A 24,587-nucleotide genomic window follows, 5' to 3' on the forward strand; every position below is an offset into this window, starting at 1 on the left:
CAGCAGCAGCGGGGAAGGGCGGGTGGCAAGCAGTGACTGCCAGTAGGCACCACCGGCGGTGCCATTCGCAGGGAGTGCACCCCTTCGCGTCACCAATGCCTCAAACAAACCCGCCGACTTAAAAACTAAGGAGGGGTCCTGTCTTTTCTGGCTGCAGGGGGTCAAGCTGCACCCGAGGGGGTGGGGGGAGCGGGGTCCCTCACAACCCCGCCGCTCCAGGAGTTGCTTAAGGGAAGGAGCGACCTCGTCGAGCGCCGTGCTGGGACAGGGGGCGCTGCGTGCCTGGGCTGGGCGCGTCCCCTGAGCGCGCGGGGCGGCACCGCCCAGCTCCTCAGTTCCCGCCCAGGGGCGGAGCGCTAGCCCGCAGGATGTGAGCTCACGGCGCCGGCCCGGCCTCCCCCGCCGTCCGCGTCGCGGCTGCCGCTTCTGCGGAGCTGCCCAGCGCCCGCCCGTGAGTGCAGCCAGCCGGAGGGAAGGCGGGAGAAGGGAGGGGAGGAGGATGCTGCGGCGGGGAGGAACCCCAGGGGGCCCACGCTTGCTTTCCTGCCCCTCTGCATCTCTCCCCCCGCCGGGAGATTGGCGCCAGGCCGGTGCCTGAGCAAAGATGAGGGGAGGAGGGAGCTCGATTTCCACACCCAGCATCCCTGCCTGCCTGCCTGCCGGAGCCCTGCGGGGATTGGGGATCAGCAGCCTTTGGGCCTGCCCTCTTAGGGTAGAGTTGGCACTGTGAAATCCCTCCCCCCCCGTTAATTGCTGGTAAACAGGCAAGGGCCAGGCTGCACTGCCCCCCCCCCCGTAGCCTCCCCGTGAAGCACCAAGTAGGTAGGTGCCAAGTTTGCCCCAGGGAAGGGGAGACCTGTATGGGTGGGGGGCTCTGACCAACCTGGGAGGTGTGAAAAGGACAGGTGTCAACTTGAAAGCTTAAATAGCCTCAGGACTGTCTTTCAGGCTGAGCAGCAAAGCACAGAAGCCTGCCCTCCGGGACAGATAGCACCACCATGGGGAATCAGCTGGCTGGCATCGCTCCTTCTCAGATCCTCTCGGTGGACAGCTATTTCTCGGACATCCATGACTTCGAGTATGACAAAAGCCTGGGGAGCACACGCTTCTTCAAAGTGGCACGGGCCAAGCACAGGGAAGGGCTGGTGGTGGTGAAGGTGTTTGCCATTCAGGATCCCACTTTGCCACTCACCAGCTACAAGCAGGAGCTGGAGGAGTTGAAGATAAGGCTACACTCTGCACAGAACTGCCTTCCCTTCCAGAAGGCAACTCTGTCTGAGAAAGCAGCTATGCTCTTCAGGCAGTACGTACGGGACAACCTTTATGATCGAATCAGCACCAGGCCGTTCCTAAACAACATTGAAAAGAGGTGGATAGCCTTCCAGATCTTGACTGCTGTGGACCAGGCCCACAAATCTGGAGTCCGTCATGGGGACATCAAAACTGAAAATGTGATGGTGACCAGTTGGAACTGGGTTCTTCTGACCGACTTTGCCAGTTTTAAACCAACCTATCTTCCTGAGGACAATCCGGCTGACTTCAATTATTTCTTTGATACTTCACGAAGGAGGACTTGTTATATCGCCCCTGAGCGCTTTGTTGATGGTAGCTTGTTTGCCACAGAACTAGAGAGCATACGAGATCCTTCAACTCCATTAGTAGATTTGGCAAACAGCAATCAGCGAACAGGAGGGGAATTGAAGCGTGCAATGGACATCTTTTCTGCAGGTATTTGTGTGTGGGGTGGGGTGAGGAAATAGAACAAGTGCCATGTGACTTACAGTTTTGCATCATCAGTGAGGATTTTTTTTTTTTGTTTGACAGTAGAAACAAATATTTTTACAAATAAAACTTTAGTGTTGGTTCTGGGACCTAAAACTTCCTACAGGTAGAAGTAGTATAAAAATATATGAATTCATGTAGTTTCCATCATGCATATATGGCTATGGTACCCAAGCAGTGGGAGTATAAACTGCTGTGCCAGTGTACCTTCACTTATGTCCTGAAGAGACTATCCAAAGTTTGGTCATAACCCTTACTACTTTTTAATGGTGTTAGTGGGTCTGACTTTATAGTTTGTGGTCTTAAGTCTATAAGCTGATCTGTGTACACAGACACCTTTGGAGTCCTATTGACTTAGAGAACTAGGAGGGGACCTCTGGAGATCATGTTGTCCAACTTCTTGCTCATTAATGGCACTGTACCCATGTGGGCTAGATTGTAAAATTGGGACTTAAAGTTTAAACGTATGGTTTTCTGTTCTTAGCAAACTAACAAATACAGTTATATCAGGGTCCTGATCATAATAATTTGGCAACTTTTGTTGACAAAGACCATCATTAAGTATCTCCAGAGTAACGAAGGCTGTTCAGCTGAGAGCGCTTAATTACTTAGCTCTGCCTCCCCTTTTCCTTTGCCTGCATTCTGGGCTGTTTATTAGTGCTCTTCTTCCACATGACAGTGATGTGTTCATTTTCTTGTTTTGCATTTTTTGGCTAGCGGGTGCTTAAAGGCAGTGCCTTATTTCTTAACACTACTACCCTCTGCTGTTTAAATGCATGAAATGTTTCAAAGACGTTGCATGCTTGCAAAGCATAGTAATTGCATTCAAAAGCAAGATTTTGAATCTACAGAAGTCATATAGTGAGCTTTCATGATAAAAAGTTGCTTTAAACTGTTCCTTGATACTTCAGATATTTGATCCCCTCATGGTTTTCTTCAGTTGAGAATTGTGCAACACATATTTTTGTTTGTCCCTGGATAGCAGACAAGTTCTTATTTCATAATGCTCAGAAAAGTTTGATGTTTTCTAGGCTGTGTAATAGCAGAGCTCTTCACAGAAGGTGTACCATTGTTTGACTTGTCTCAGCTTTTGGCATATAGAAATGGACTCTTTTCCCCTGATCAAGTCCTGAACAAAATTGAAGATCGCAGTATCAGACAACTGGTAAATAACACTTTGTTCTATAGAAACTCTATTTGACTTGCTTAAGTGATAAACTGCCTTGCGTATTTTAAATTTCTAAATTTTGTCATCTTTTTCTCCCACTTCTCCACTCCTACCTCTCTTAAGGTCACTCAGATGATCCACTGTGAGCCAGATAAACGCTTAGCAGCAGAAGATTACTTGAAACAGCAGCGTAACAATGCATTTCCTGAACTATTTTATACTTTCCTCCAGCCTTACATGGCACAATTTGCCAAGGAAACTTTTGTATCAGCTGACGAGCGTATACTGGTCATACGTAAGGATTTGGACAATATAATCCACAATCTCTGTGGGCATGATCGGACTGAGAAAGCAGAGGGAGAGACCAAAGAGAATGGGCTGGTTATTCTAGTGTCCGTGATAACTTCCTGTTTACAGACTCTCAAATATTGCGATTCAAAACTGGCTGCCTTGGAACTAATTCTCCATTTAGCACCAAGATTAAGTGTGGAGATTCTGCTGGATCGCATTACGCCATATCTGTTACAATTCAGCAACGATTCTGTGCCTAGGGTGAGGGCAGAATCTGTGAGAACACTAACTAAAGTTCTTGCTCTGGTCAAAGAGGTGCCACGCAATGACATCAACATTTACCCAGAATACATTTTGCCAGGCATAGCACATCTGGCACAAGATGAAGCCACTATCGTCAGACTGGCATATGCTGGTAAGATTCTGGGGAAACCCCCTTTTACACTTCTTGTTACTCCAATCATTTTCCACTGTCCTGAAATAGTTTGGCTGTATACATAAAGTCACTTCAGGCTCTGTGCACTGAAGTATTGGAAGCGGCTACAATGGCCTCTTGAAAGCTCAGATCAAGTGTAGAGCTACCTTTGCTAGTTTTGAAATGAGCTGGTTCAAGAACTGGTAGCTGTAGAGCTACTGCAGCAAGAGTGCCCCCAGCAGGCTGGTTTCCCCTTAGTAGCAGCTGCTCTTGATTTGGTGGGTATTCCATGCTGTAAAGATACAAGTTTGTTGACAGCAGTATCTGCTTTATGTGAATTAATTTTTGTCAGGAGCCACTCTTCAAGTTGTGTGTGTAAAAACTCTATAATATTTTTTTATAAAACACTTTTGAGCCAGATCCTACTTTTACCTTTTAGATGCTGGAATGTGATGCTATTCCATCTGGTATAAGTCTCTGGAAAAAAACAAAAAAACAAAACATTAAATAGAAAAAGTTGCTTGGTTGTTTTCCTTCTTGCTGCCTTTTTGTGACTTAATCATAAGGCTAAAGCCGCAGACAGACATGACACTTAGACTGGTTTAAATGCAGTTCTGAAAGCATAGTCGTCCAGGTGCACAAACAAGCCAGGTTAGAACAAAACCTTTGGAATCATTTCAAAACTATATTTGGATAATCAGGTATTATTTTGAACCAGTTCTTTGGTTATGTGTTGGATACTAAGCACTTTGTAACTAGTGTCTGGTTGGTCATCCAGGTGTCCCACACAGTTGCTGCCCTAATCCCTGCATGGCAACCCCTGAACATGCTCTGATACAAAACCAGAACTCCAGTGCCCCAGTGTCCTTGGTTGGAAACTGAGGACAGCTCTCAGCCACCTTTTTAAAGATGTGGTCAGTTTCCTCCCAGTGCTGGCAGCTGACCAGGGTTTGGTAAATCGCAGGCTTATTTGGGGTGGGATGTAGCCAGGTGGCAGGAGCTGCTTGGCCCCCTGCTTCTTGTTCCTGGGGGCTTAATTGGGGCTGCCCAAGGACTCCACTGTCACAAGTTGAAGGAAACTAACCAGCTGTGTAAAAGCAGCAGAGAGCAGCTTCCAAATGCACAGAACCAGGGACTTAAGCACTCCCCTCACTTATGTGGCTTTCCCTCTACTCCCAAATTAGTCTGGGATGCACTGAATCCTGGTCAGTTTCTAGGAACTGGAGTGAATTGCTGAGTGGTTGGGGGAAAGTGCTCTTTAAAAGTGACAGATAGCATTGCTACATTTTACCAGCTATATTCTATCGCCAGGTCAACATTTTCCTGTCTTCCCTACCCCCACCTACCTGTCTCATACTTGTTGTCTCTCATGGCCTCTGATCCTCACTGCCACATATTTTGCATTTTCACAGACCTGCATTTTTCATATTGGTTTCTGTTCCATCCAGGAGAACACAGAACAGCAGCAGAACCTCCCTATGCTTGAAGAAGGGTGTTTGTGCCCAAAAGTTTGCAAGGAACAATTTTTCCACCTATATAGTTGGTCTAATAAAAGATATCATATCTACCCAAAGAACCTTATCTGCCTTTAAAAGTGACAAAAACTGTGGCAGCTCCTAAACACCCAGCCTTTAAGGAACCCAGAGGCAGGGGTCCAGGCAGCCTTTCTGTCCTGTATACACATCTAGGCATTCCCAGACAGGTACTGCCACATAGCTTTCAGGAAAGTGCAGGAATAGGCTTTTATTAAACTCTGTTAGTGAAAAAGTGGACAGAATGCTACAGTTGGGTTGGGTGTTCACTACTACCTCCTGGTGGCAATTTGACAGCACTGCAGTCATAAAGGGTGCCTGCATTTAGCCACATACATGCAGACACCCCTCACTCAAAACAATTGTGAGCCTGTTTCCAGTTGTTGAAGTTCTTGGAATGGTTCAAATGTTATGTTGGTCTGCACCCTAAGATGATCAAATACTATATATACACAGGTGCACTGATGAATTCAGGGACTCAAATAGGGTGAAATAGAGTAGCACTTGGATATCTTATTGATGGAGTAGCATTTGAATCTTTGTCTGCTTGTACTGGTTGTCACTCAGGTGAAATTAAGGCAGTTTGGGGTTCTTAGCATATCAGCACAGGAAGTCAGTGGCAGGCTCTTCCCCATTCCTGAGCCTTTGGGAATATTTAGGACAACACAAGGGGGGGAGGGGGTGTTCCCTTTTCCCGTAGAAAGTAAGAGTTGGTAGAGTAGAAGTTTTCATAGCACTCATTCTACTTACAATAAGTATCTGAATGGGTAAATAGGCCTTCCTCTGTCATCTTCTCTTGCTCCACACAGACTTTGTGAACCTGTTTTCACTTGAAGTAACAGATAATTTATATTAGGACTAATTAACAGACTTTAAATCCCTTTGATTGAAACCAGCCATTGGAGAAACCTTCATTTAAATCCTTGATTTGAATTTTTTTTTTGTAAGCAGTACTAGGAATACAAAGTTTGATTTTTTTCCAGTGGTTGCCGTAAAATGAATTGTTTTTACCAGTCAATATGTTATGCTTTATCGACACATTTATTTAAGCAGTTGTATAACTTAGCTGTTATTCAGATGTTAGCACAGGTTCATTGTGAATTTGTATACTCTTACACAAATTCTTTTATACTTTTTTGTAGAGATTTTAGTAATTTAGAAATGAAGCAATATGCAGTTTATGGCTCATGATCGTCTTTGGTTTTGTACTTTATTTTGTTAAAATATGGATGAACAATTATTTACTAGATTGATTTTTTTTTTCCCCCCCCCCTTCTATTTATGATTTGTGGCAGCCTATGGTTAAACTGCAAGTTTAGAATTCGGTTCAAAATACAAAAAACCCAGGCTTTTCAATGGGTTTTTATTAGCTTTAAATAAAATAACATAAGAAAACAGAAAGGTTGTCAAAGTCTTTTGTATTTAAAACTAACGAAAGTATTTGCTGTAGTTAGCAAATAGAACTAATTGTTTCTGGCCGCATTTTTCTTCTACCAAGGTAGATAAAAATCAATGGTTTAAAAAAAATGGATTTTTTAAAATTTAAATCAGGTTTGTTTATTTAATTCAATTTTTGATTTTTTTTTTTTCTTTTTTGGCTAGGATGCTCTTAAAAAACAAACATAGTTTTAATTTAAGATATATTTAAGCTCAAAGATAGCATCATGGAATCGGGATTATAACTTCTAATTATATACCATTTGAGACAATATATTCATGTAGCCTTTTTAGAAGTTTTATGAACAGCAAACTGTTAGAGTCTGGACTATACTAGGGGCCCAATCTTATGGGGCCTATAGATTAATAAAGATTTATCAGCTAAATAGTTAGAGAAATTATTCTTTGCAAGCTTTTGGGCACAAACACCCTTCTTCAGTCATAGGGAGTTTGTTGTCTCCAGAGATCTTATTCTACCAGCAGTATATGGAGATCTGGTTAGGTTACCCACCCATCAGCCCTATTGTCTCTTAGCAAGTTTTTTATACATACTGTCAAGCCCTTACCTTTTTCTAAAAGTCCAAAGTTTCAAGAAGTTAAATGAATAAAGGATATCAAACAACAGTAATTTATTCTTTGTTTTCTACAAATCCACATTGGGGCTTCTCGACTAGTGTTTTTTTTGTTTGTTTGGTTTTTTTTTTTTTTAAACCGTGATTTCATTCATGATTTAAATCAATTTGATATGTATCAAATCCACTCTCTCTTCAACTTTTTGAAAGTACTAGAACTTACCCTTTCCCCTCCTTTTTTTAATCAGAGATTGAAGGAGGAAATCAAGGTTTCTGCTTTTTAAATGCCACTCTCTTTTAACTTTGTATTAATTAGTCAAATAAACTGAAATGAAGAAAAAGCTTCTCTCAGCACTTCTGCAAGTTCTACTGCAATGTGCTTTGTCAGTGACTGCCAGAGGATTGTTGGTCTGACTTTCTTTTAAATGTTGGTAGAAAACATGTATTGCTACACTACTAACTTTTCTGTAATTCAGATGAGTGTAGTAAGTCTAAGCCTTGAAAAAATAAAAATCAAACTAATTTAAATCTGTTTTTTTTTTCCTCCTAAATTCACTGATACTTGACTGCATTTAATGTGCTGGTCTAGATACACCAGGATTATATGGTTGATTACCCTACGATTACATGCATATATATCCTGAAACAAATTTTGGAGATGCACCTAAACTAGTATAACTTCCCCATTTCTTCATGTCACAAAAGTGAATTGTGGCACCTGGCATTTCCACTGAGGCTGCAATTGCAGTAAGGTAATAGGTTACAACTAAGATGGGTTTGCAGAACATGGATGGGAACTTTCACAACAGTTGACTACAGTGTTTGGCTTTTCTATCAGTGTTGTTTTCAAATTTGCAAACCCCATACTTGCACAGTTCTTAATTTGAAATGAAAAAAATATGGACATACATTTTTATCATTACAGAGAACATAGCACTGCTGGCAGAAACAGCTCTGAGATTTCTGGAATTAGTACAGCTGAAAAACCTAAACATGGAAAATGAGCCAAATGGTGAAGAAATGGATGAAGCATCTCACCCTAGTGACAATTACGACACAGGTAGTGACATTTCTTTTTACCTCTGGGAAGCTTCTGAATTACAGTTTGAGCTTTTAAAGCATGGAAGCCATGAACCACCATACTTTCCTTTGATTTCCATTTCTGAGTGTTCTTTACTTCTGGGGATTTAGTCTTTTCACTAGGCAGGAAGACTCTCTCCAGCCCCCTACTCTTCTCCCCCCATGTCTGATGCAGTTGTAAAGTCTATAATTTTGTGAAGAACGAAGCAAGATTGTACACAGGGGACTGCAAAACCCCCCCAGAAAATTACCTACAGGAACAAGCATCACATACGTGGTTAAATTTCTGTGTGTTTTTTTTCAAGAAACTACACTGCCTTTGATTGGCTAAGGATTGAGTCAAAATTTGCCTTGAAAAGCTGACATGACAATAACTGAAATGTCTTTGAGTCTCCTTTTAACCTACCTTCACTTGGATATCTTTCCTGATGAGAGATTTTTTTTAAATAAAGTTGCATCTTCGCTGAAGTCACAGAATAGAACTATCTTAGTGTATGACTTGGCAATGAATGCCTGCCGCTCATTTATCATTTTTGGACTCCCATTCAGCAAGGATAATTGTTAACTAAATGGAACTTGAAATATCTTTGTTACCCCCTTCTAATAGTGCTTATTTGTTTCTGTATTCCTAATAAAGATAAGCAACCTAGATGGTAGATTTATTTTTAATGATCTGTTTAGGAAATATGAAACAACTGACTTATCAAAGGAACGTGCAGTTCCTACACTATTGCCTCAAAGTGTTTCAGTTGCTGTTGAACCATTGACTTATGCTTCTTTTACCATTTTGAGCTATGCTTGAGCTATAAGTGCAATGAGTTGGTTATCTCAGTGGAAGCAGTAACGGAGCGATTTAAGATATATTATGAGTACAAATAAGATGTCTGCCCAGCACCTTCCAATTCAGAACGTGAACAAGAATTCATTTGTAAGCCTTGCTTTTGTACTGTAGTGAGCCAGATGCATGACTGTCTTACCGTGTCAGCTGTACTTCAGAATTATTTATTAGTTTACATCATTTAACAGACTGTATAATAAATGCCCACAGTTCAATTTCTAGCTGATTGTGTGTCTGTTGCAGAGTTGCAGGCCTTGCATGAAATGGTCCAGCAGAAAGTTGTTACTTTGCTTAGTGACCCAGAAAACATTGTGAAACAGACTCTAATGGAAAACGGAATAACACGTCTCTGCGTTTTTTTTGGACGTCAAAAAGCAAACGATGTTCTCCTGTCTCATATGATCACTTTCCTGAATGATAAGAATGACTGGCATCTCCGGGGAGCTTTCTTTGACAGCATAGTTGGTATGTACTTGGCTTCTTAGCTGAATATTTGATTTACATCTAAGCATCAAACAAGTTTTGGAGATTTTGACACTCACAAAAAAAAAACCCCTTTTTTGTAGAGATTTTAGTAATTTAGAAATGGAGCAATAAGCAATTTACTGCTCATGACCGTTTTTGTTTTTGTAGCAAGGTAGAGTGATTTAAAATAATCCTATTTTGAATGCAAGTATTCTTATTTTAAATCGCTTGATTACAAATCCTTGCCTCATGTAATATTTTTGGGGCTCCTTGGGTGGATCTGGCTCACTAGCTGGATTTTGACACTGCTGCTGTAGATATGACTGATAAATAGTAGAATTGTTGCATGATAAAGATGTGGCCAAAGGCTAGGTACACAGAGCATTCCAGGTTCCCTGCAGAAAGGGGTATAAAGAAATGTGAGACGCATTGCTGAATGTGCACCATCAAGAGTGGTTTTTAAACTACACATCCTTTCCCAGCCCTGATTCTTTTTTTTTTTTCTTTAAACCACCATGAAAAATTTAAGTAATGCTCCAAAGATATATTCTGTGTTCTGGGGGTTGTCATTTTTCCTGTCTCTGCCAGCGTGCTTGTCACTGTTTCTTTTTTTTATCTGCTAATTATAGTATCCAGTGTTAATAGTAGTTTAGATACCTGGCTAGCGGAGGTACAATAGTTAGTTCCTGTTTTGTCTTGGCTGTTGTAGGAAAGTAACTGGCATGAGCTGATGTTGTAATAACATTTGTGTTAACGTCACATAACCAGGCTGAAACAAGAAATCATTGCTCCCCAAATATGGGCAACATGTTTTCCTGCCATACTCTCCAATGTTACTCAAAGCTTCAGGAAATTAAAAATTTAAACCAAGACTGAGTGAAGTCTGATGTTCATCACAGCACATCATGTGCTTGTTATTACTATCCATGATCTAGTAAAGATTGGGACCCCTACAAGAGATGAAGTCTCATGATCTCGGACAACCAGTTCTGATCAGCACCCTTGTTTATCCAGCAGAAAACTTCTTTCCATTTCATAGATTTCATAGACATTAGGGCTGGAAGGGACCTCGGGAGATCATCGAGTCCAGTCCCCTGCCCAAAGGGCAGGAAGTCAGCTGGGGTCATAGGATCCCAGCAAGATAAGCATCCAGTGTGCTCTTGAAGGAGTTCAATGTAGGTGCTTGAACCACCTCCGCTGGCAGACTGTTCCAGACCTTGGGGGCTCGGACAGTAAAGAAATTCTTCCTTATGTCCAGCCTGAAACGGTCTTGCAGGAGTTTGTGACCGTTTGACCTCGTCATCCCTTGGGGCGCTCTGGTGAACAGACGTTCCCCCAGATCCTGGTGGTCACCCCGATAAACTTATAGGTGGCCATCAGATCACCCCTGAGCCTACGCTTTTCCAGGCTAAAGAGTCCCATGGCTCTCAGCCTGTCATCGTAAGATCTGTTTTCCTGACCTCTGATCATGCGCGTGGCTCTCCTCTGCACTCTCTCAAGCTTCTCCACATCCTTTTTGAATTGTGGAACCCAAAACTGGACGCAGTACTCCAGCTGCGGCCTCACCAAGGCTGAGTACAAAGGGAGAATGACGTCCCGGGATTTGCTCGAGAAGCATCTATGGATGCACGCCAGCATTTTGGTCGCTTTACTAGCCACAGCATCGCATTGCAGGCTCATGTTCATCTTGTGGTCAATGATGACCCCCAAGTCTCTTTCTTCTGTAGTGCTAACCAACGTAGCACTGCCGAGCCTATAAGGGTGCTGCAGGTTTTTCCTCCCAAGGTGGAGAACCTTGCATTTTTTGGTGTTAAACACCATCAGGTTCTCATCTGCCCATTTCCTGAGCTTGTCCAGGTCAGCCTGGATCACCCGCCTATCTTCTGGCGTGGATGCTTTGCCCCAAAGTTTGGTGTCATTGGCGAACTTGGCCAGTCCACTCCTGACTCCAATGTCCACATTGTTAATGAAGATGTTGAACAGTATGGGTCCCAGGACAGAGCCTTGAGGGACCCCACTGGTCACAGGGCACCATGATGAGTGACTGCCATCAATCACAACCCTCTGGGTCCGACCACGGAGCCAGTTTCCCAGCCAGCGGATCGTGGTGGAGCCAAGGCCACAAGTGGCCAGTTTGGCCAAGAGGTGATCGTGGGATACCAGATCAAAGGCTTTTTTGAAGTCAAGATATATGACATCAATCTCTTCTCCCTTGTCCAGGTGATAGGTGACCTGGTCATAGAAGGAAATGAGATTGGTCAAACAAGACCTACCCGCAACAAACCCGTGCTGGCTGTCCCTTAGACTGTTAGCCTGGGCCAGTCCCTCAAGGATGGCCTCCTTAATTTGCTGAGATCAGCTAGAAAATTTTCATGGTTGCCATTTGTAGGAAAGAATGTTCACTTGATGGAGGTAAAGCTAGGGAGAAGGACTGGGCTCCATTAATGTCTGGCATCCTTTCAGTTGCCAGAGGCTGATCATATGGGATATACCCATAACATCCTGACAGATAATCCCAGCAGGGAGAAGAACACATTTCTGCTGGCAGTCTGTTCGAAGGAAAAAATGTTTCTTTGTTCTTCCCTAAAAAACTGCTGTTGTGTTTAGGTCGCTTGGGCTCAAGAGATTTGGATGAATTCATTGTTTATATTGGCAGAATACTTCTCTAAATTTGGTTTTATCTTGAAATTAAGGGTAACTTTGCTCCAGGATGAGCAATATTAAAAAGTAGTCAGCTTTTTTAAGGACACCATCATAAAAATCCTTTCACGTCCCCTATGTTTTTTGACAACAAATGTTATTTTGTAATATCCTAACATCTCAAAGCTACAGCTAGTAATAATGTACATCCAAATCTGATTTTGATGAGGCTCTATGTGATTTCATGGGTCAGCCCATGCCAAACAGTTTGCAGGCTCCAGGACTAAATCCATACAAAAGATAGCCTCCTCCTTTCGTTATGACCAAATTCTCAGCTTTCTCAGTTTTCTATGCATCTCTAATAAAAGCAGGGATATGAACACTGAAAAAGAAAATTTACATTTTGAACATTTTTCTTGCATTTAGAATTAGAGGAAAACATAGCACTTGCAATATTAGAAATTCCCTAGCTCCATTTTTCGTGTTTTGTTCAGTTACCATAAGTTCCTGGAGTATAGCAGAAACAAACAAACTTTTTGTTTTTATATTTTTCCTGACTCTATATAACACAATGTGTTATATAATGTTAGTAACTTAGGCCCTAATTCTGCAACTATTAATGCATGTGCATAATCCCCTTAAAAGGGGTAAGTTACACAATATATGTGGAGAAAACATCAATTTAAAAGAATAGAACATCAACTTTAAAGATGTTTAAAGATTAAAATACTCACAAAAAATGTATATTGACTCTGTATATACAGAGTAAGTTATCTTGGTTGGACTTCTGGGGGGATACTGCTGATTTGCACTGTTCAATGAAGGCTTGTTCTTGATGGATTCCAGGTGTTGCTGCTTATGTTGGTTGGCAAAGTTCATCGATTCTAAAACCACTACTCCAGCAAGGACTCAGCGATGCTGAAGAATTTGTCATTTATAAGGCCCTCAATGCTCTTACATGTATGTGTCAGTTAGGGCTGTTGCAAAAACCACACATCTATGATTTTGCTTGTGATATAGGTAAGTTGGCAAACTGTTTTTTCTGTTTAAAAAAAGGCCTTATAGTGCGTAAAGTTGCACTGTCAGAGTACTTTTTCAGCATATGACTTACCTCAAGATGTCTTAGACTTCTTAAAACTGCCTCCCAGTTTGTTGCTAACCTGCTGCTAATCCAAAGCCTGTTGTTTAGAGTTTTAAAATAACCATTTCTATGAAACAAATGAAGCTTACTTTTAGCAACAGAAAGAAAATAAACCAACCTCTGTTCCCAGAACTTTTTTCTCATTCATGCTGTCAGTCTGTGCTTTGGAGAGGTTTGTGCTGATTTCAGTACGGCTTCGATAAGATTCACTTCTCTCTCTACTTCTTCTGCATTTATCAGACAGAAATAGGTATTAAGAGGCATGGGTCTTCTGCAGGCTTGGGCCTTGAGTCCATTTCAGATATATGATTCTGTAATCCTGTATTAGTTCCTTGATATTGTGTTTGTATTTCCTTCTTCCATGCACTGAGTTGCAGCTTCTGTGCTATGACTGATGTCTTCCTCACTTCAGGTGCTGCCCCAGCTCGGAGATAGCACCCTGCCTGATCTAGACATTCCCTGAGCCCGCTTGCTGGAAGCCTGCTGGGCATTGTTCCCCGGGTGGGCTTAGGGAACAGGTAGATCGGGCCAGGTGCGGCGTTGGAATTAGGGCAGCACCCAGCCCACTAGTAGCCCTCCTGAGCAGCGTTAGGAGTTGCAGCTGCTGCAGAGAGAAGAACCGGGGTCCTCTGCAGCTCAGGGACCACTCAGCATGCCAGCAGTTCCCACCCCGGCCGCAGGAGGGGGAGGCAGGCTTCATGGTGGGGGGAAAGGATTGGCCCCCTCACTGCCTTCTGTAGGCACCTGCTGAAGGCAAAAGTGGCAAGGAGCCCAATCCTTCCCCCTGATCCCCACCCTCCAGCAGGAGTGAGTTGGCTTATCTCTGGGGCAGCCTTTGGCTCCGACAATAATAAATAAAAGGACTGGGTTGTGATGGAAAAATTGAAACGGAGGGTTTCCATTAAAAACCACCATTTTGTTTTATGCCACCTAAATTGAAACTTGGGGGATTGAACCCCTATCACATGTACAAGTATACTTTGAGTGTGAATTTAGATTGATTCTCATCTGTATTGCTCATTTTTCCTTGTGCTGGCTTGGAACTGTTTTTTGTTTAGAGTCTGTCAGTATTATTCTTCCAGCAGAGTGTTAGGTATATACCATTTGAAGATCTTGGCTCAGATGCCTGTTCCAAAGACCACAAGATCATTATAAAGATTGCTGTGAGGCCTGAGCATGCCACCCTTAAGAAGGAAGGTCTGAACTTAGAAATGATACTTTGGGGGTTTGGGGGTATCCAAATGTGGATGTGTAATCTGGCAAATACAGGACAGCTGTGTCTTTTCAGTTTGAACCGTATATTTTTAAATAGTCCATCTAACATCTTAATCTTTTTCCAGCACCTTTCCTGTGCCATCCTAATCTTTGGATTCGTTATGGTGCAGTAGGATTTATCACTGTGGTAGCACAGCATTTAAATATTGCCGATGTCTACTGCAAACTGATGCCTTATCTCCACCCTTTTATAACTCAGCCAATAATTCAGGTAATCATTCATACTGATGTGAACAAATCCTCCCTATTAGTTCTGCCATAGCAATAGTGTCCAGTTTAAAAAAATGTAAAAAGTTCAATCTAGTTCTAAGTTAAAAGCACTTAAATGCTCTGATGAGGGCTGTCCCTGGGGGAGAGGGGGAGCAAATTGGGGCAACTGCCCTGGGCCCTGTGCTTTGGGGGGGGGGCCCGTGGATCTGGGCTGGCTTTGCATCCAGGCGCTCACCACCCCCCACTCGAACCCCCACCTCCACTGCCAAGTCAAGGCCCTGCACAGGCTGATTTGGGCTCCACACCCTGCTATGGTCATCTCTGGCTCTGACCTCTACTAGAAGATTCATAAGAACTTAGGACACTAGGAAATGGCCATTACGGCTCTATTTTTGAGGAGATGAGTGGTCCATGTGCTAAAGTGCAAGTATCTTATTTCTGTATTTCTATCCATTAATAGCTAAATTCTTAATTGATTCATTTGTCAATGCCCTTATGAACAAACAAGAGGACATTATGTTATAATGAGATAGAGATTCTCTTTAAAAATGGTAAAATGCCAAAAGCAATCGTGGGGGTAGGGTGGAGATTACAAACTTTTTTTGGAGTGTTTGGACTGTTGCACAGGCAGTGACAAGTGTGTCCTTGGCCAAATAAAACGTCTTGGCATCCTAGCCAGAATAGGGGCTCTGTATCATGGATATTAGTCATTTCTAACTCCTGAGAGAATTTTGCCCTGCTCTTGAAACCAGAAGGGTCAAACAAATATATAAGCTAAATGGAATGTTACAACTTTAAGTAATTTTGATTGAATTCAAGACCTTAAATTTCTAGATGGTTCCTACATGTAGCAATTGACACTAAAGTGCCAACTGAAAAATACAATTCTACAACCATATGGCTCTCTTATTTTCTATTTAAAAACAATAAACAATTCTTCATTAAGCATTTATTGAGTAATAATCATTCACTCTACCTCAAGGGCTTAGCTTCTTTTTGCTGGTAATTAATCATAGAAAATTAGGGTTAGAAGGGACCTCAGGAGATCATCTAGTCCAACCCCCTTGTCAATGCAGAACCATCTCCAACTAGATAATTCCAGCCAAGGCTTTATCGAGCCAGGACTTAAAAACCTTCAAGGATGGAGATTCCACTACCTTTTTAGGAAACCCATTTCAGTACTTCACCACCCTCCTAATGACAGAGTTTTTCTTAAAATCCAACCTAAACTTCTCTATCTGCAACTTGAAACCATTGTTCCTTGTTCTGTCATCTGGCACCACTGAGAAAAGTCTAGCTCCATCCTCGTTGGAACCACCTGTCAGGTAGTTGAAGGCTGTTATCAAATCCTCACTCACTTTTCTGTTCTGCAGACTAAATAAGTCCAGTTCCCTCAGCCTCTCCTCATAAGTCTTGTTGTGGACCAGACCCCTAATCCATTTCCGTTGCTCTCTGCTGGACTCTCTCCAGTTTGTCTGCATCATTTCTGTAGTGGGGGGCCCAAAACTGGACACACGACTCCAGATATCGCCTCACCAGTACAGAATAGAATGGAATAATTGCTTCCCTCAATCTGCTGGCAGTGTTTTTACTAATGCAGCCCAGTATGCTGTTAGTCTTCTTGGTAACAAAGGCACACTGTTGGTTCGTATCTGACTTATTGTCCTCTTCTGCAGAGCTGCTGCCCAGCGAGTCGGTCCACAGGCTCTAGTGGTGCCTGGGATTCTTCTGTTCTAAGTGCAAGACTTTGCACATATCCTTGTTGAACCTTATGAGATTTCTTTTGCCCCAATCCTCCAATTCATGTAGATCACTCTGAATTCTAGACCTACCCTCTAGTATATCTACTACTTCCCCCAGCTTTGTGTCATCTGCAAACTTGCTGAGAGTACGCTCCATCCCATCTACAAGTTTGTTAATGATGATATGGAACAAAACTGACCCCAGGACCTGCCCTTGGGGTATTCCACTTGATACTGGCTGCCAACTAGACCTTGAGCCATTGATTGTTACCTGTTGAGTCTGCTGATCCAGTCAGCTTTCTATCCACCTCACAGTCCATTCATTAAACTCATACTTTCTTAACTTCCTTTCAAGAATGCTGTGGAAGACCATATCAAAAGCCTTGCTAAAGTCAGTGTATATCACATCCACTGCTTTCCCTGCATCCATAGAGTCAGTCATTTCATCCTGGAAGACAATGAGGTTGGTCAGGCATGACTTGCCCTTGGTGAATCCATGCTGACTGTTCCTGATCACTTTCTTCTCTTCTGAGTGCTTAGAAATGGCTTACTTGAAGACTGGCTCCATGATTTTTCCAGTTACTAAGGTGAGGCTGACTGGTCTGTAGTTCCCTGGATCCTCCTTCTTCCCTTTCCTAAAGATGGGCACTATATTTGCTCTTTTCCAGTTGTCCGGAACCTCCCCCGATTTGCCATGAGTTTTCAGAGAGAATGGCCAATAGCTCTGCAGTTGTATCATCCAGCTCCGTCAGCACCTTTGGATGCATTGCATCTAGCCCCATGGACTTGTACACATCCAGCTTGTCTAAATAGTCCCTAACCTGTTCTTTCACCACTGAGGGCTACTTACCTTCTCCCTATACTGTGCTCCTTAAACAGTCTTGTGAAGACTGAGGTAAAAAAAAGGCATTGAACACTTCAGCCTTTTCCTCATCATCTGTCACTAGGTTGCCTCCCCCATTCAGTAAGGGACCCACACTCTCTCTGACCTTCCTCTTGTTGCTGACATATTTGTAGAAACGCTTCTTGCTGCCCTTCAGGTCCGTTGCTACCTGCAACTCCAATTGCGTTTTGACCTTCTTGATTCACCTTCAAGAGCAAATTGGATGCTTATCTTGCTGGGATCCTATGACCCCAGCTAACTTCCTGCCCTTTGGGCAGGGGGCTGGACTCGATGATCTTCCGAGGTCCGTTCCAGCCCAAATGTCTACAAAAGAATTTCATCCCTGCATGCCCAAGCAATATTCTTGTACTCCTCCCTGGTCACCTGTCCAAGCTTCCACTTCTTGTGAGCTTCCTTTTTCTGTTTGAGCTCACCAAAGAGTACTCTGCTAAGCCAGGCTGGTTGCCTGCCATATTTGCTTTTTTTTTCTGCACATCAGGATGATTTGCTCCTGTGCCCTCAGTAAGGTTTCTTTAAAATACAACCAGCTGTTCTGGATTTCTTTCCCTCTCAGACTGGCCTCCCGGGGGATCTTGTCCATCATTTCTCTGAGAGAGTCACAGGGCTCTGTACTTTGCTGCTTTCCTTTCTTCCTTTTGTCAGGATCCTGAGCTTTGTTATTTTGTGGTCACTGCTGCCCAAGTTGCCATCTACTTCTATATCGCCCACCAATTCTCCCCCATTTGTGAGAAGCAGGTCAAGAAGAGCACAGCCTCTAGTTGGTACCTCCAGCACTTGCACCAGGAAGTTATCTCCAACATTCTCCAAACACTTCCTAGGTTACCTGTGCACTGCTGTATTGCCCTCCTAGGAGATGTTGGGGTGATTGAAGTCCCCCATGAGACCCCCCCTTTACTTCTGCTAGTTTTCTGAAGAAAGTCTCATCTACCTCATCTTCCTGGTCTGGTGGTCTATAGCAGACACCCATCACAGCATCACACTTGTTTTTCTGTCCTCTGACCTGAACCCAGAGACTTTCAATAGCCCTATCTCCAGTTTTACACTGGAGCTCTTTTACATATAGCAGAGCTCCTTCTCCTCTTCTCCACTATCTGTCTTTCCTAAACAGTTTGTAGCCATCCATGACAGTACCCTGGTCATGTGAGCTAGCCAACCAAGAATCTGTTATTCCAATCGCATCATAGTTCCTTGACAGTGTGAGGACTTCTTGTTTGTTTCCCAGGCTTTGTGCATTCATGTACAGACACCTGAGGTAACTAGCTGATTGTTTTAGTTTCTTGGGAAGAACAAGGAGGCCTCCTCTGTTGCCCCTTCCTTGTGCTTCTTCTAGGTCTCCCACTTCCTCACTTACATCAGGATTTTGGTCTCTATCCCTCCACAAAGCTAGTTTAAAGCTCTCCTCACTAACTTAGCGAGCATGTCTGCAAAGATGCTCTTCCCTCTCTTTGTCAGATGGATCCTGTCTCTTCCTAGCAATTCTTCATGGAAGAATGTGCCATGGTCAAAAAAACCAAAGCCATGGTATGCTTTATATACAGGTCACTTACTACTTTAAAAACTACTTGAGCATCCTTCTGAGCACAAAGGAATGTTATTGAAACATGAGAGATCTTTTTTTAGTTTATATTTTAAAACTATTTTTATCTTTAAATAAATATAAAGCGGGATTTATATTCAGTTTGCTGCTTAGTATTAATGAGTGCAGTTATTAGGAAGTAGCTGATATTTTTGCAGTACTAGTTTGAAAGCGGCTTCATTAAGAAGAGTTGGTAGTAGATTCTTTAAACAAATGTGGTTTGTTCCTCTGAAGGTTTGTTAGTGTTTCATAAAACTGCTCCTTTTTCCTTTTATTAAATTGTGATAACCTGACCTTTTCAATGACCTTTTGGCTGTTGGTTGTTCATTTTCGCAGATGTCAGATGCTTTTGTTTTTGCTCATAGCTTCTCTGTGTTTTTTTTCCCCTGAATTGCAGATGGATAAAGAAATAGTTCTGTTGAGTGTCTTAAAAGAACCAGTAAGCCGCTCCATATTTGATTATGTTTTAAGATCAAAAGACATTGCAAGCCTTTTCAGACATCTTCAGATGCGTCAGAAAAAACGGAATGGCACTCTACCTGACTGTCCACCTCCTGAGGACCCAGCAATTGCACAGCTGCTAAAAAAGCTGCTTTCTCAAGTGATTATTAATTTAATTTAGTTTAATTTAATTTATTTATTTGTCCTTAGTAATGCAGAATGTGCCCCCTCTCCTCCCGCTCCATAACCTCCCCTCCCCTCCACACCACTAGACTGGAAGATTTGTAGTGATAAGATCCTCCACAAACACTTGGGGAAACAGTCCCCATTATGAGGAGCTCTCACAATCTAAGGTCCTGATCCTACAAACACTTCTTCAGTAACCAGAAGTTAGTCGTGTTGACTTGTGCTTACAGAATGTAGCTTTTACAAGTTAAGGAAGCATTTTAAAAAGATGTGCCATAAACAGGTACAGCAGTGGGGAGGAGCTGTAATGTTTAGAGGCCTTCAAGCAACGGAAGCAAACAACCCTGCAAAGAAAGACAACTTAATTTTTGCGAAGACCCAACACTGGACCCTTCTCACTGACTGGTGAGAGGTCATAAGGCAGAGTGGGCTGGCCCTGCCTGATGCATTGAATGAAAAAGTGAAGACCTTCCATGTTTTGCTCCCTTCTCTTTCATTGTCAGCTAAAGTTAAACTCCTGTGAGAGGACACATAAGCCACCATCACTGTCACTGTTCTACTCTTTAACCATACCTAAAGTTGTATTGCTGGTTGAGGATGCCAGGGAACAATTATTCTCACAATATAGCAATGTTCTCAATGCATGTTAAAGGGTAGAAATTTATCTTAAGTTCTGGGAGTGTCTCATTCCATTTACTTCTGAACTAGTAATAAATCTTGCTGCTTCCTGTCTCTCCTTGTTTGAATTGAAGTGACATTCTATTTGTAGGGGATGACTGAAGAGGAGGAAGACAAGCTGTTAGCACTAAAAGATTTTATGCTAAAATCCAATAAAGCGAAGGCCAATATTGTGGACCAGAGCCACTTGCATGACAGTTCTCAAAAAGGAGTGATCGACTTGGCAGCTCTGGGAATAACTGGGAGACAAGTTGATCTTGTTAAAACAAAACAGGAACCTGATGACAAACGTGGTTAGTGTACTCTGTTTTATTTTCTGGTGGGTCATGCTGTTAAGTCTTCAATATGTTCAGGAAACTTCCCAAAAATTCAGTCTAAACTGTTATTTGAAGTAAAACTTACTCATAGAATTGCTCTATAAGTATTGAGAAAGAGATTGGTTACCTCCATTGGGTCAGTAGTGGACTGAAACACTTTACATCTAAGTAACTGGGGTTTAAATCTATTCATCTCCATTTGGGATGGTAATAAGCAAAACATGTCCTTCTTGTACACCATATAACTTTAAAATACAAGTATATTTTTTTTTCATGCTGTAGGCTCAACTTTAGACTAGTTTAAAAAGTGAACATGTTAAGTCAGTGCTTCATCTTAAATTATTGGCCTGCTTACTCATCTTGCCTTTAGTTGTGTATTGCTTTTGCTTGGTTTTAATCTATCCCATTTTCTGCTTGTCTCTTTCTCATTTGCAGCTTTCAAATAACCTCAAAAGGAATTTTTAAAATACATTTCTTAATTATAATTGGAAACTTTGACCTTTAGATGGTGATTGCCGTCATGCTAGAAAAGGGTTTTTTTTGTTTGTTTTTTTTTGCCTAACATTGTTATAAACTAGCCACTCTCCAGGGCCAATATTGGATTGACATTAAAAGGCTAAATATGTCATCGCTTAGAGCCTAATCCCTTATCCCTTCTAGATATTCAAATTGTAAGGGGATTTAGCAAGATCCTGAACAAGGCAGCCTGAGGATTAAGAATGTGTAAATAGGACATTTACTATTTGTTTGTATTGTTTGCGCTTGTTGCCTTACCAGCTGATTTAACTAACCCAACAGACTGTTTTTCTTTTGGTAAACTTAATGTCATAATAAATCTTCATGTATATACATGAGGTCACACTAGTGCTAAAGTCATGATTCATTTAAGTGAATGATGAATAAATTAAATGTTAAAGTCATCTTTATTCTTTGGTGTTGTGTATAGCTAGAAAACATGCAAAGCAAGAATCAAATGTAAATGAAGAATGGAAGAGTATGTTTGGGTCTTTGGAGCCATCTAACATCTCCCAGCCCCTACCTAAAGGGCACGGACAACCTACTGACCAAGAGGCAATTCAGACTGGAAAACCTCTTCGTTCTGAGTCTTCTGCTGGTATATGTGCTGCTTTGTCATCCTCTCCACAGGTATTCCTGAAAACCTCACATTGCATTTTTTTAAATTACATATATTTAAATAGGAGGACTCACTTTAATATCTAAGCATCGGACATTGCTCTATGTGGTCCAGCCTATCCAAATATCAAATGTTGCTCTGTGTGGGTAAATCCCTATATCCAGAATTTCAGTGGAACATATGATCTGGTAGAGCAGTTCCTGAGCAGATGGATTACTACTCAGATACCCTGTGCCTAACAGCAGTCAGTACCAGAACAGAGGAAGATGCAAAAATCTTGGCAGTAGACAACAATGGAGTAGCCAGATGAAAAAGAACCATTTCTATCCTTCTGTAGTTCAGGGTTGACTTCTGCTTTGGAACGTGAGGGTTTATGACCTTTCTAAATGTTTGGTGTGGAGGTAAGGGGCTGTCTGAGTGGATCACTTTGCAGGGTTGGGACTGTCTTAGCTAGCTGTGACCCCCTTTCTAATTCTAGAACTACAGTGGAAATGATTAGAGCTTTTATTTTTAGTCTGATGTAAGCAAGTTATTATTTGGTAACTGCCATTCTTTGTGTTAGGAAAGCAGTAACTGCTGCTATAGGAGTTGTGTTTTGGTAAAAAACACAGAATGGAAACTGTGCAGTTAATGCAAAATTGTTGTTCCATTTTTCATTAGTAATTTTATATTTGTATTTTAAGTTGCCATGCAAATGAGACACTTTGATTCGAGTCTCATGTTGGTTGTGGCTTCTGAACATCCACACTTTTTGGCCTTCATTTTTGTGTTCAAGCTGATAATTTGCTTACATACTGAATTCTTAGGTTTTAATTTTTATCTCTAGTTACCACTAACAGTTTAAGAGATGATGCTTTTTTGCTTTCTTCAGCATGAAGTGTTAATTGATTTATGCAATTTTTTTAATGCTTACGGCTTATAGGCAAGTGATGGAACTGTCATCCAAACCAGGAAACCAACTATACAGGTTTTAAGCAGTACAGCATCCCCCTCCACTTACCAATTACGCATCACTACTTGTAAAACGGAACTCCAGCAGTTAATTCAGCAGAAGCGAGAACAGTGCAATGCAGAAAGGCTCGCCAAACAGATGATGGAGAATGCTGAATGGGAAAGCAAGCCACCACCTCCAGGTAATGTCCAAGTTCCTGGTGTCATTAGATAGAAGTTGAAATCTTTTAAACTACATTCATCCTTGGGGAAAGTTGAAATGCTAAGGAGGAAAAATTGTTTGGTTAGGGAATCTGCACATTACATTAAACTGTAATTGGATAAAATACATAAAGAGCTCTTGGAAGAGGAGTAGAAACTACTTTTTCTCAGTGATGCCCTAAATACTGGACTAGAATCACACATGCATGCTTACTTGCTCGCTCTCTCTGGCTCATCAAATCTTGAATTCTTTCTCCATAGTAGAGCAGCTTCAACAGAAGAAATGAACAGTTTCATCAAGTTGGTCTAGGCCACAGCCTGGTAGTTAGGGCACTCCTCCAGGAGTTGAGAATGGTAGGTTTGAACCTCCTCTGATAGAGGAAGAAACTAAACCTGGCTCACCAGTTCTTTGGTTGACTGCTCTAGCTACTAAGCTGTTGTGTAAAAATCGTTGTTATGTTTTCTTTCAACAATATCTTAAAAAGCTGAGGAGTGAATAAGTTCCTGATCATCAACTCTAGAAGGAGTCATAATAGGTAACTCCCTACAGCTCAGAATTTAGGTGCCTGGGGCTTAACACATGCCTCTTTAGTGTTTGTGGTTGGCTGTGTAACAGAGGGTTGAAAGGAACCACAAGGCTCATCTGGTCCAACCATCAGTACAGGAACGCCACTCCTAAATCATCCCTGTCCAATGCTTACCTAGCCTCCTCTTGAAAGCCTCCAGTGAGAGATCTCATAACTTCCCTCAGCAGTCTTTTCAACTGTCTTACTATTCTAACAATGAGGAAGTTTTGAATGACATCTAATCTAAATCTACTTTGCTTCAATTTCAAACCATTGAAGGCTGGCATATTTGAAGACTTCTAGCATGTTCTGACTGTAATTGCTTTTCTCCAAGTTAAATATGTCTAGTTCTCTCCCTAGAAAGAACACCTCTACAACTTACCTTCCAACCCCAGGATCATTTTTGTTGCCTGTCTCCAGAGACCCCCTTTGACTTGTCCACATCCTTCAAAAAAACAGAACCCGAAAGAGCACACAATACTTTAGATGAGGCCTAACCAATACTGAGTAGAGTTGCACTATATCATCTCCTGAGTCTTGCACCTAATACTCTTGTTGATATGGTCCAAATTGCATTTATATTGGGGGATTTTTTTGTTTTTGCAACTGTGGCACGTTGCTGCCTCATGTTGTGTGTGTGTGTGTGTGTGATCCAGCCAGACTGCTAGTTGGCATGCATTCAGTATGTGTGCTTTCATTATTCTCCCCTAAGGCTTCAGGCAGACATTAAGGCAGTTGTACAATTGGAGGCAGGAATTTTATGCCCCATTCTCCAAACTGTGCAACCTGCCTTGCTAGATGTGTACAGCAAGCAGCATTCCCTCTAAGCTGTGTGGTGTGCGCAAGCACATCTGGCAGTGCAGCATGAGTGCATCTGCATGGCTGCTCACACCACACAGCTTAGAGAGAACGCCGATGGCAAGTCATGCAATTTTGGGAATGGAGCCTAAAATTCCTCCAATTCCAATTTCATGAGTGCCAGCTGCCAGTGCTGGGGAAAACCTGCAGCTAAGGAATGGGAAGCTTCCCCACCCATGAACAAAA

The 24,587-nt window shown here is 42.1% G+C and overlaps 1 protein-coding gene across 1 annotated transcript in view; it reads left to right on the top strand.

The window, feature by feature from the left end:
* The first annotated feature begins 355 nt into the window (after positions 1-355).
* Positions 356-24,587, top strand: part of PIK3R4 (phosphoinositide-3-kinase regulatory subunit 4) — a 39,078-nt gene continuing 14,846 nt past the window's right edge. Inside the window, exons 1-12 of the mRNA XM_090046400.1 lie at positions 356-451; positions 949-1,728; positions 2,814-2,947; positions 3,074-3,656; positions 8,123-8,257; positions 9,359-9,580; positions 13,067-13,240; positions 14,702-14,847; positions 19,466-19,669; positions 20,465-20,666; positions 21,637-21,836; positions 22,748-22,958. Coding sequence (XP_089902526.1) covers positions 999-1,728; positions 2,814-2,947; positions 3,074-3,656; positions 8,123-8,257; positions 9,359-9,580; positions 13,067-13,240; positions 14,702-14,847; positions 19,466-19,669; positions 20,465-20,666; positions 21,637-21,836; positions 22,748-22,958 — 2,941 coding nt within the window. The 5' untranslated portion in view covers positions 356-451; positions 949-998. The remainder of the gene's footprint in view (positions 452-948; positions 1,729-2,813; positions 2,948-3,073; positions 3,657-8,122; positions 8,258-9,358; positions 9,581-13,066; positions 13,241-14,701; positions 14,848-19,465; positions 19,670-20,464; positions 20,667-21,636; positions 21,837-22,747; positions 22,959-24,587) is intronic.

This window comes from Crocodylus siamensis, chromosome 5 (genome assembly GCF_052110815.1).
Source record: "Crocodylus siamensis isolate JL-2025a chromosome 5, ASM5211081v1, whole genome shotgun sequence".
NCBI lineage: Eukaryota > Metazoa > Chordata > Crocodylia > Crocodylidae > Crocodylus > Crocodylus siamensis.